Source organism: Microtus pennsylvanicus, chromosome 3 (genome assembly GCF_037038515.1).
Source record: "Microtus pennsylvanicus isolate mMicPen1 chromosome 3, mMicPen1.hap1, whole genome shotgun sequence".
Lineage (NCBI taxonomy): Eukaryota > Metazoa > Chordata > Mammalia > Rodentia > Cricetidae > Microtus > Microtus pennsylvanicus.
In genome coordinates this window covers 84,792,165-84,804,683 of record NC_134581.1, presented here as the reverse complement: position 1 = coordinate 84,804,683, position 12,519 = coordinate 84,792,165, and the positions used below count along the sequence as shown (strand labels likewise).

Here is a 12,519-nt window from a genome sequence, read left to right as displayed (position 1 = left end):
AACCAGAGAGGAACAATGCTTGATAGTGTATCTGCAGGCCTCTGCTTAGCTAGTTTTCTCATACAACACAAGACTACTTGTTTAGGAATGATACTACCCACAGTGGTCTGGGCTGTCTTATGTCCATAAGAATAATCAAGATCGTCTCCCAAAGGCATGTCCACAAGGCAATCTGTTCAAAGCAATTTCTTAGTTGATGGTACTAAGTTGACAAAGTTAACTAGGACATGGTGTTTGGGTAATAATGTGTGCCACTGTAAGATAATGTTATGAGTAGCAGAAAGAATGGAAGACTAGAAGTTAACACCAGTAAGAGGAGGGATATGCAGGCACTACATGAATCAAGTACCAAGGAATAAACAAAAGCAGAGCCGCACAGACACTGAAGCGTCACACATGGGGCCAGGATGAATAGAGGGCAAGCACAGTTCTCTGGTTAGGAAGCTGACTGTAAGTGATGGTCCTGGATTCTTATGAGCCTTCTCAACTGTATTATGGCACAACAAACTCCCCAATAAACAAATTGTCCTTCTACTTGAAGAATTAAATGAACTTCTGTCCTTGTTTTGTGTCTCAGAATGCAGTTTGTTGCTTTTATTTGTGGGGGGAGGGAATCCTCAATTTGGACTTTATAGCCAGGATAGATAAAAACACAAAACAAAAACCCAAACCAAATTAAACCAACCAACCAACCAACCAACCAACCAACCAACCAACCAACCCCGCTCCAAACCAAACCAAAACCCCCAAACCAAACCAAACCAAACCAAAATCCATGGAAACAATTTTTCAGAATAGACAAGTAGTTTGGAAAAGCCAATGGAATATGGGCGTTTGAGTTTGTGTCCTGGGGTTTTGGTGTACCTGGACACATGAGGATAGTAGAGGTCAGTGTAGGAAAAATTATTATTTATCACTGAGTTTCAAAATAACTTTTAAAAAGATCATGAACCAATGCTTAACAAAGCCAAATCTGAATTCATTGAAAATGAAGAGTTGTCATTAATTAGAAACTTGTTCTGTGCTTCCTGATTGGACAGCAGGAGTAGGAACCGCATAGCACTGGGTTTGATGCAGACGTGGGTGTTTTTGATGCCTGCACAGACTGTCCTTGTAGGTGCTCAGTTGCATGGATCTTTGACTTTTGAAAACTCTGTTGCTTACTTATCTATAGATTTTTCTCTCTGCCAAACAGGATTTGCTTTGTCCACTTGCTAAACTCTCACTTTGGGTGTAGTCATTGGCTGATGTGTGTCTGGACTCTTGGATTAAGATGGGATCAGTCTGTGGTATAATTTGTGCCCAATACATTTTATAATGGGACAAGTCTAAAGCCAGTCTGTAACTAAGACCATTAACATGTTCCTTCCTCACTTCTTTCTTTCATTTTTCCCCCTAAGTTTTAGAGGGTGTGGTATGATGCTGGGAATCAAACCCACAGCCTTATTCTCTAAGTTTTAAGAGGAAACAACCCAGTCATTGAGAATGGAGCTCCCAAACAAGATGAGTCAGGTTGGAAAATGAAGGTGTGTTTTGTTTCTCTTGAGTGAGAGAGGGTGCAGGGTCTGAATGCATAACTCATGAAAGAGGAGACTCTGATGTGGTTGAGTAGTCACATAGGGATTATTTTACAGATATCCTCTTAAGAGTTGTACTTGGGCCAGTAACCTGTAGATCTGGAATTGACCAACAAATAATTCACACAACTCCATAATTAATCCAAAATGAATTTCACATGTATTAAAGCTATCATTGTGAAAAAAATCAAATAAACGTTGACTTTAAAAACATGTTGTGTCTATTATCATTTAATATATGCTAAGCAAATTCTAAATACCTTATATATATGTATAGCTATATAATATCACATGCTTTTCACAGTTTCTGTAATCTAGGCAAATTGGTAGATAAGAAATCTGATAGCAGGCTAGTGAAATAAGTAGATAAGTATCAGAAAATTACATTTTCCAGTCCTGACTACTCTCATCACTGTGATCAAACAAGTCCTTGACTGAAGTAACGTATTATTTTGGCTCTCGGTTTCAGGTTCACAGTGAATGGTACGGGCTCATGTGACAGGAGACTTCAGTCTGAACTGTTTACATATGGGAAGGTCAGGGAACAGAGACTGCACAGGAGCAGGAATGAGCTACTGACCTGCAAAGCTGTGAGTGGCAGGCTAGGCTCTCTACACCAGTTCCCAAAGTCTCTCCAAACATGGCTACCAGCCTGGAACCAAACATTCAAACATCTGAGCCCGTGAGGGACATTTCATGTTGAAACCATAGTACAGTGCTGTGTAACACATTGCTGAGCACACATCGTGCTCACTGGAAGTGTGTGTCAGAATTTTGTAGGTAAACACTGGGGCTTGTCTCTTCTCCTTGATGTTCAAGGTCTCAGAAGAAAGACAGAAAAAAAAAAAACCAGAAACTGGAGATTGTATCCTGTTTTTTTTTTCCCCCCAGCCTTGGGGGTCATGTTTGCTGCACTACACTGATTCCCTGCCTCCACTAGAGGGCAGAAAGTTCTATAAAGCTTGTGATATGGGAGATATGGTTACAGCAATCTTTGGAAAATACAGTTTACTACAAATCATTAATGGTAGAACTACAGTTTAATTCAAGATCTGTAGAATCCATTCTCATTCTGTCCTCACTATTAGTTTTTTTAAGGTTTCTACATATCTAATGGTTGAGGAAAGCTTTTCTAACTAAGTTATCAGTTAAAAAGATTGATAGATTTAACCACACATTAAAGTAAATACTTGATAAGTTAAAATCATTCCTCTTGGAAAAATTATAGGAATGTAAGAAAAAAATTATCTGATGGTTTGTCTCCTAAATATACCAAAGTTCTTGCATATAAATAAATATAAGGTCAACTACAAATTAAATAATAAGAAATGAACAATTAAATAAAGTACACCAAGAATACAAAGGAGGAATATAAATTGTTACTACACATAACACAATATCCACAGTCATTTATGATACCAGATATGCAAATAAAGAAAACAAAGACCCCAGAACCCTTGATTAATACATTACCAACAAGAAATGACTTGTGCGCTAGGGATGCTACAACTAACTCTGTAAATGGACCTAGTAATAAACTGCCCCTAAATTGTTATCTTTACATCCATAGGTTATGCAACTCTCAACCTTTGTCAGAGAAACTTCTTTTTGTTGATGTCAACTAATACTGAGACCCATGATCTGTCCAAGTGTAGAGAATAAGAGACTGGAATGCCTGACTCTAAGTGAGACATCTCTATCATACCCTCTTCTCCCAAGGGTAAGGGATCATTACAGAAGAGGAACCAGAGAGACTGTAAGAACCACAGGGCACAGATGTCTGTAGGGAAAAAGCATTTACTGGACATGACAACATAGTTGCACATATAGACTTGCATAGGCTGAGACTGTGTGCACAAGACTTACGCAAGATCAAGTCAGACAAAATCCCAGCATGGGTGTGTCAGAAGCTCACGATATCCCACCAGAGTCCAAGGGGCTATTGTCTACTGATAGCTTCTTGGGGAGTGTTTGTCAGTTTTCTTTAGACATACAGGTCCTAAAAGGTGACCCATGACCTAGTAGATGATCCCATACCCACGAACATTCAAGCAGCATTAAATAGCTTCAGAGGGTAGTGACAAAAAGAGAGAGCACATAAAGTTAGAAGAAAAAGTATTGGGGATAATAGTAGGTGAAGGATTGGGGAGGATTTGAGCTAAATACATCATATACATGTATGAATATGAAAATATATTTAAAATAACAATACATATATATATATATATATATGAATATCACGTTCATAAGCTTAATTTCGGGAAAAAATTAGAGAGGAAAAATAAATGCAAAGATAACAAGCTTTATAGTCATATTTTAATATAAAAAAGCAAAAAGAAGCTGTATTTGGGGCTGGAGAGATGGCTCTGCTCTTCCAGAGGTCCTAAGTTTATTCTCAGAAATAATATGGTGAGAGCTAGCGTTCTCTTCTTGTATACAAACATATATATGGGAAGAATATTGTGTACACAATAAATAAATGAATTTTTTAAAAAGCTGGATTTGTGCATCCGTGTGTGTGAATATATGTATATATATTATATATATATAAACTCGTGTTTGAATATATGTACATATTCATTCTATCAGTTCTGATTCTTTAGTGAATCCTAACTCTATCATAGTAATAAGGTAGATACCTTAAAGAAAAGTCATACTGGGGTGACTCAGACTCCCTAAAATGTAATCTATAGCTACTAGGGGTGAGAGATGGGCAGATGAGGGATGTCTTGTCTCATAATATTTCTCTGTAGCTTCGCATTAAAAATCTAGTATGGATGATGCCAAATTTCTCATTTAAGCTATCAAAGTAGTTAAGTCTCAGTGAAGCGTGGGAAACAGTCAAGAGCAGAATTTTCTCTAACGCCACAGGCCATGCCTGATTTCACTACTTCAGGCAATATGTGCTATGACCTTAGAACAGAAAGTTTCTGGATAATAGATTAATAAGATAAAACATACAGACTGGAGTGGTGACTCACCCATAATTCCAGCACTCTGAAGGCTGAGGCAGGATGATCAAAAGTCCAAGGCCAGGCTAGGCTACATAGAGAGACCCTGCCTCAAAGGGAATGGGTAAGCAAAGAAAAGAAAACATATAGGTATCTTGCTAACACTGAGAACAACCAAATACCTTTATCAAGGTGCAGTGAGAAAGAGCATCTACTCAGGACACTATGATCAGGGGAGAAGAATAGCATGCCATGAAAACCCTTAACCAAGAGGCTGGCAACAGGAAATGACGTGGGTCTCAGTGCTGCACGAGAAGAACAAATGCTAGCTCAGACATGTGATTTTAAAGACACAGCAGCAATCTCTGTAGTTGAGGGTGAGTTGATTCAGAATTACTCAACTTCAGAATTTCTCCAGGGTTGACTCGGAGAGGGAGGGACAGAAACTATCCTCCATTTCCATCTCCCAGGGACCTGTCAGTGTCCTCCTCTCCTATATCATGGGTCTCTGTAAAGAAGGAAAGCTTACTTCACCCCTAAACAGAGAGCCAAATTCTCAACCTAGGGCAGAACTGCCTAAAACCCCGAGGGCCACGGTTAATTTCCTAAGTGCTAGGAGAAAATAAATCACTGATTTCAGAAACAAATGACAGAAACTAGAATGTCCTGAGAAGGACTCGGCTCAGCTGCTCCACACACTCTCCTTATCAGGAGAGGAGGCACAATCCTTGTACATGACTCTATCTCCCCCCTGCCCCTTACCCTGACCAATCAGGCCAGCTTACAGTTCTAAGTTCAAATGCAACTTCTTTATGACGAGCTTTCCCATGACCCTCTCTGCGCCGCCTTTCTTTATTCCCTATATTTTCTATACTATTTACAGGTGTATTTAATTCTAGCTCTTTGTAGCAAGACCATTTTCTAGAGAATTTTCCAGAGCTGCCTGTATGCAAATCAAACACCTGGGGTTTCCTGCATTTATGACTTTGGCAACTAAAATTTAATCTCTCACTGCCTCACTTTCTCTAACTGTAGATCATTTAGGTGGGCATGCTACCATGGGTGTGCAGGTTTTTCCGGTGAAGTAATAATTCTTACAGGAAAATGACCAGTAGGTTGTGAGACTCAAAGGGTCACCAATGCACAGTTCGTGACACGAACTCCCAGGTGGTTCTGCTCTTCACTTCCTCTCTTACTGTGCGTGTGCACACTCTGATTTCATAGCTAACTGATTTGATAAGGAGGAAATTAGAATTTACAAATATTCTGTCAACCATGACTGAAGAATTAAACTCTGATCAAAAATGTTCCTGAAAGACAACAATGAAGGAAAAAAAATTGCTAACATAACAATTGGTTATTTGTTTCATTTATAGCTTTAAGATAATTCAGGGTCATTTGCTAACACTCTGGCTGGAGGTAAAGCCTGAGCATCATGGATAGAAGTTATTTGTACTGGAACAAGCACATATCTTAGATACAACTGCTCCTGGTAACAGCGGTGCTTCCAATGCCATTATTGCAGGCTTGGAAAAGCCCCAGTCTGTGCCAAGACAGCTCACATAGAACCTAAGAACCCATTTTATTACAAAGATGATGCAGTAGTGGGCTCACGGCTGTGAAGACTACTGATCTCCCATGTATCTCATTAGCTGTTAACCTAAGAGATGGGGGCATGTGTCAATAAAACCTCAGTTAAACTATGATTTGGAATCAAGCATTACAGTGATTGCCTATCAAATGGGATGTAACATATGCTCTCAGATAGGTTAATATATGGCTCTGCTTTACAACTGAACGGGAAGCACAAGGCCAGGAATCAAGATTTAGAAGTCAGAACAAATGATTGTGTTCTTAGCATTTTTACTTGTCTGCAATGAAATGTTCCCAAGGATTTGAAGTGTGTACTCTGATGAACTAGGGCTCCTTATGCTACCGCAACAGTAAGAACGGAAGTGTTAAGAGTGCATATTCACTCACACTGGATGACAGAACTTGGTGATGGGTGGTGTGGGGAAAGTTTTCGTAGTTTGTTCTGGAAAGTCTTCCTCCTTCCTCCACCTTCCATATTAACTAAAGCGAGGGAGCATCAGCTCCTGCCAGATTTAGTCAGCTTCTAAGTCCAGGGACACCACTGGCTGTTCAATGGGCCCAGTCACTGGATAGGACCAACTATCCATTCCCTGTTTCAGGGAAATGTTGTGAAGGACATAACAAGACAAAATGATGTGACTGGATTTCTCTGGCTACTACTGCAGTGCTCCCTTCCATCTATCTGGGCACCGGAGCCTAGAGCAGAGGATTTGCCAAGTCTTCTCCGTCACACTGTGGATTGCAGAATGGGCCCTATTATAGCTGTACTCTGCTGGGGTTTCAGCATTATGAAGTGGAGTCATGAGTCAGGTGTGGAGAAAGAAGGAACTGTCACCTGGATGAAAGACCAAAGAGAATGTGACTATTGGGAAAAGGAGAGATGCTTTCTTCATGTCTGTAAAGAACCTTTCAAAGATGATCCTCTTTGTGGTAGTTTGAATGTATTTGGCCCCCATAATCTCGAGAAAGAGACACTATTAGGAGGTGTGACATTGTTGGAGTAGGTGTGGCCTTGTGGGAGGAAATGTGTCACTCTGGGGGGTGGGCTTTGAGGACTCTTTTTCTTAAGCTTCCCTCAGTGTGACAGTCAATCAACTTCCTGTTGTGTCTGAGTCAAGATGTAGCATTCTCAGCTCCAGCATCACATCTGCCTGCATGCTACCATGCTTCTCCTCCTTCATGATCACAATAGACAGAACCTCTGAAAATGTAAGTGGCCACCCCCAATTTAATGTTTTCTTTATAAAAATTGTGGTGGTCATGGTGTCTTTTCACAGCAATAGAAACCCTAAGTAAACAGTAATTAAACCTACCGAACTGCACACACTCAAGAAGTGAAAGTCGAAGGGGCGGGGTACTTGAGGAGGTGATGGGTGGAGTGGAGGACAAGGGAGAGTAACAGGGTGAGTTTGATTGGAATACATTCTATACATGTATGTAAATGTCACATTAAAGCCAATTATTGTGCATAACAATTTTACATGGTAATACAAAATTTAAAAAACATAATGCCATAAAATAGAAGAAAGGAAAAGAAGGAGCATCATTTGCATTTTAATTATTTCTTTTGTCCTGAGTACTTGGCCATCCAATGGGTTTACTAACAACTCAAACACATGCTGATCTCTATAATAAGGTTGTATCTATTCACTTTTTATTGATTTCTGAATGGGAAGGCTCTTCAGAGAAAGGGTGCATTTCCTCTTACACGTAGGTGGCAGAGTCATGTGCTTGCAGTCCTTCTAAATGTAGAGCTAGCCACAGGGAGTCCTTGTGGAGAAGCCATCCCTTCACTCAGATGTTGAAGCACGTCTAAAATGTTTCATTGCACATGTCATAGCCCCGGCAGCACCTGAAGTTTACCAGATAGGGGCCCCACCTTATGTTTTTCACATTGGCACAGTTCTTTAAGCAGCCCATGAAGTTTAACCAGATGGTACCATCCCCTGCAGAAGAGGGAAGAGCAGATCAGTAAGCCCGGCAAATGCTTCTGTAAACCAACCTCTCTCCAACCCACACTGGCATCTAGGCATCACCATGCAGTGTCATGATCCATTATCCAGACAGGAGGGATTGGAAGGCATTGGAAGTTGGTGGCTACCCAGAAGAAAAGAAATAGCCGTGCAGTTTTAAGGCTTCATTGGCAGTAGGAAGGTCATGAGAAAAGGGGTTAACTAAGAGAGAGGTTTCTACAGAGAATCTCAAGGCTTGAGTATCACTGAGGGTACAAAACTAGAGAAATCTTATATAACCTTATTCAGAAAGAGATGCAACCAGGGCATATTGCTGACACTGGCCCCCTTGTTTCCATAGCTTGGAATCCCATTCTTGAAAAAGCCTGGGTAGGTACACAGAGGGCTGCTTTCATTACCAAATGGCTGCTCTCCTGAGGGTGAGTATTACATCCTTTCTTTCCTGCATTCTGCCCCCCCCCCCATCTCTTTAGGCTTCTTTCTGTAGCCTTGAATTTTACGTTAGCTTCAGCAGCTATTTCCACTTCTCCTTCATTATAGTGAATCACAGGAGTGATATTACGAGCTACCTTAGAAGTGAGGCTGTCTGTAGTAACTGGAAGTTCCCGTGTTCATCCCCGCGGCCCACACGTCCTGCTTCTTCTTCCCCATCTTTTCCTCATTACCGCACCACTTACTTTTGTACATCTTTCCCACCATACAGGCCTCTTCTGCTGTTGCGGTACATATTCCTCTTCCTCTGGAGCACTTTTCCCCAGGGAACTGGAGGTGGCACATTCTACACTGCACAATTTCCACAACTTGAAGAGAGACACGAGCGATGACATTACCATGAAAGAGCCCCTCCATTTCAAGTTTGAAGCATACTTAGCGCTGGATGTCTTTCTCACCATGTCATGGGCCCCAAACCCCCTCCACGCATGGTTATGTGTCTCTTTTAGAATGGGAGAAACCAAAAGCGTGGCAGGAGTTCATGTGAAGTCTCAGCAGATCCAGCGTGGAAGATGGTAGGGACAGAGAGGGGAATCAGAAGGAAAAAGAAGTATAGTGCCAAGACGGTCAGGCTAGGGTTCCTTTGTACTCACCGTTGTTATTTTCATGAACGAGTACTTTATCTGCTGCTCATGTGAGACAAGAGAGTGAGTCGGCACTTCTGTCTGAGATTTACACCATTTGCTTTCCCTCTCCCCCTAGGGCTCATTCTGTCTTCTAGCTTGCTGAGTGTGGGAATTATGTCTATTTGTGGTTTACTTTGAGCCCTCAGTGCCCACCCCACTCCACTCCTACTGGATTCTTCCTTCTTACTCATCTTCACATCCATTTTTTTACTCACATTTGTCTATCTCATGTGGAAATGATGCAGAGAAAACTGTTGGAAAAAACCAAAAAGATGAAAATCATACTCTCTGAAGAGAGTATACTTTTCCAACCCCCATTTCACAACTTCCAGGAATCTCTCAAACTGTTAGTAAATCATCAACTTTCTCCTGTGGGCAACAGGGCTTTGGTTATGGTCCCAGTGATCTAATACAGGGTGAGTGGAAGGCACAGAACACAGGGGCTGCTCTTTCTGCTGGCTTACCACGGCTGACCTGCATCATGGGACTTCTCACCCATCGCTGGATCTTGGACTTTGCTCAGCAACTGGTGACTCTCAGGACTCACCCTTCAAATAGCAGAGTAAGATGAGATATCCCGTTAAGTGAGGCTTGCCCATTTGGGAGGCAGAAAAGTTCAAGTTAGGGCAGGAAGCATCCCTATTTATACACTGGTGTGGTTGGGCTGCTTCAGTAGGAGTTAGGGGTGGGACACTCGGGAAGTCATTGAAAGCTATGCCCTGGTCCTAAAAAAATCGACCACTCTAATTTCTTTTCTTTGTAACTTTGGGGAAAAGAGACTGACTAGGAAAGTCCTAGACTTGATTTATTCTGACTCTCAGGATTTCTGATACACACCAAGTGCCTGCTTTCCTGAGAACACCTTTATCCTATTACAGTGTCGTCATTTACAGTTCATGTGTTAAACACTTCTGTGCACATACTTGTACTACCATGCCTGGCCAGTATAATTCCTTATCTGGTCTCCTACAGAGACATTTTCTTTGGTGTGCCTCAGCTTTTCGCTTCTGTCTTCATTGCAGCCCATTTGATCTCTTAAGAGCTTCTAACACTTTTACAGCCATTCTGTAAACACACACACAAACACAAAAGAGAGAGAGGGAGGGGGAGGGGGAGAGGAAGGGAGGGAGGTAGGCAGAGAGAGAGAGAGAGAGAGAGAGAGAGAGAGAGAGAGAGAGAGAGAGAGAAGAGAGAGAGAGAGAGAGAGAGAGAGAGAGAGAGAGAGAGAGAGAGAGAGAGAGAGAGAGAGAGAGAGAGAGAGAGAGAAGGAAGAGAGGGAGGAAAAGGGAGAGTTATAATTCATGATCTGATAGTTGATATTGGTGATTAAGATTTGAATAAAAGAAAATGTTATTGACCATAGCTGAGTGAACTAAAGCCATGAAATCAGATGTAGTTTCTGAATTTATAACAATAAGTTTAGTTAATAAAGTCTTACACTGTGGAAAGAAACAAATGTGTCCATCTGTTCTTGGCATAGCTCATACATATTTAAAAGAAGGATCCAAGGGGGTTCAGTGAGTAAGGTGCTTGCTACCAAGCCTGAAGACCTGAGTTCCAGCCTCAGAATCCACATGAAGGACATATAGAACTGGCTCCTGCAAGCTGTCCCCCAACACAAATGTGCAGGAGTACACAACGCTTCCCTCTTCCCAACAGAATAAATAAATAAATGTAAAAAGTAAGTAAATAAGTAAAATAATAGAATTGCCAAATTGAAATCTTTTATTAAATTTGTCCTTTGGCAAATATGCATGTATATGTATGTATGTATGCATTTTCAAACATATATATGAAGTACCTTTTCTTTCTTTCTTTCTTTCTTTCTTTCTTTCTTTCTTTCTTTCTTTCTTTTCGTGAGACAGAAATTTTCTGTATAACAGCTCTGGCTGTCCTGGAATTTGCTTTGTTGATCAGTCTAGCTTTGAACTCAGAGATCTGCCTGCCTCTGCCTCTCAAGTGCTGGTATTAAATGCACGCACCACCACCACCTACTTATAGTGTGTTCTTATTACTGTCACCCCTACCCCTTTTCCTCCCATGACCCCATTACTCCTGCCTTTCTACAAATCCTTTCCCACATTCCTGTCTTTTGGCTTTGTTTGTGACCCTCTTCATTCATCCAGGGCCATTTGTGTTTTCGCTAGTCAGGAACTATCCACTGGAACATGGTGGTCACCACTGGGCTCAGAACTTGAAGACAATTCTTGTCCTTCCTTCAGAACCCATTAGAAGAAGTCCACAGCCCAGCTTCGAAGGACAGGACTGCAGAGGCCACTCCCTAATCTGTGATTGATTGGTGACAGAGGCAGTCTTGTGCAGGCTTATCACAGGTATCTACTTCTGCCATGAGCTTATGATTCATTGATTATACTATGTGTTTAGGGGTGAGAACTGGATCGTCATATTCTTAACATTCATATTTTTTAGTTTTCTTGCAAAGTATCAAGCTTCTATATGGCTTTTCAATGCACACATCATTTTGATCAACTCACCCTTTTGATTTGCTCTCTTCCTCATTTCTCCACTCTCATACCTGGTTAACATTCTCCGCTTGCCAGCATTACGCGCTCCCCGTCTTCACACCACCTATACTCTGCTGCGCCATCTCCCTTGAAGCATCTTTCACTCTCATGATCCTTTACTAGTTTCCTGGACTCTTCAACAAATATTTACTTTATTTTCAATTATGCATATGTGTGTATGTGAGTACAGGTGCCTGAGGACGTTACCAGAGGGTTTAGAATTCCCTGGAGCTTAGGTTATGTAGGTGGTTATGAGCTGCTTGACATGGGTACTAGGAGACAAATTCAGTTCCTTTCCCAAAGCAGGATGTGTTCTCAACTGCAGGCTCATTTCCTGCCTTCTACAGGTTTTCTGAGATAAACTCAGAAGTCTAAAGACCAGAAGCTAGGATCTGCACATGAAAGAAAGCTTGCAGGTCTGTCTTTCAGGCTTGTGTTGTTTGCTTAGGATAAAATTTCCAGTTTCGAAAATCCATTTACCTACAAGTTTCATAATTTTGTTTTCCCTTACAGTTGAGTAAAATTTTATTGGTTTCTTACCACATTTTTCATTAACCAAGTCTTCCATTGATGAATGATTGTTTTTATTCTCTTGTTTGTTTGTTATTAAATAGATCTAGGGTTGGTGAGAAGGCTCAATGGGTAAAGGACTTCCCCTATGAGCCTTGTGGCATGGGTTCAATCTCTGGGATTCCTATAAAGGTGGAAATGGAAGGAGGGGAGAGAATTGATTACACAAAGTTGTCCTCTGACTTCTATGTGTTGTAGCATGTGCACACATG

The 12,519-nt window shown here is 41.2% G+C and overlaps 1 protein-coding gene across 1 annotated transcript; it reads right to left on the bottom strand.

Annotated features, from left to right (window-relative positions):
• Window positions 1-7,768: 7,768 nt before the first annotated feature.
• Window positions 7,769-9,711, bottom strand: Pate1 (prostate and testis expressed 1). Its single transcript, XM_075967526.1, has 3 exons — window positions 9,687-9,711; window positions 8,772-8,894; window positions 7,769-8,067 (listed from the first exon to the last, which is right to left on the bottom strand). The coding sequence occupies exons 1-3, from the start codon at window positions 9,709-9,711 to the stop codon at window positions 7,934-7,936; spliced, it is 282 nt and encodes a 93-aa protein (XP_075823641.1). The 3' UTR covers window positions 7,769-7,933.
• Between the last annotated feature and the right edge of the window lie 2,808 nt (window positions 9,712-12,519).

Bases quoted from the DNA above. Each gene is read 5' to 3' on its own strand.
- Pate1 (XM_075967526.1), bottom strand. From the start codon at position 9,711: ATGGGTGAGAAGTCCCATGATGCAG. The intron at 8,895-9,686 runs GTCAGCCGTGGT...TCTCTCTTCAAG, and splicing joins TGAGAAGTCCCATGATGCAG to TTGTGGAAATTGTGCAGTGT. The intron at 8,068-8,771 runs GTAAGTGGTGCG...CCTCTTCTGCAG, and splicing joins GGTGGGAAAGATGTACAAAA to GGGATGGTACCATCTGGTTA.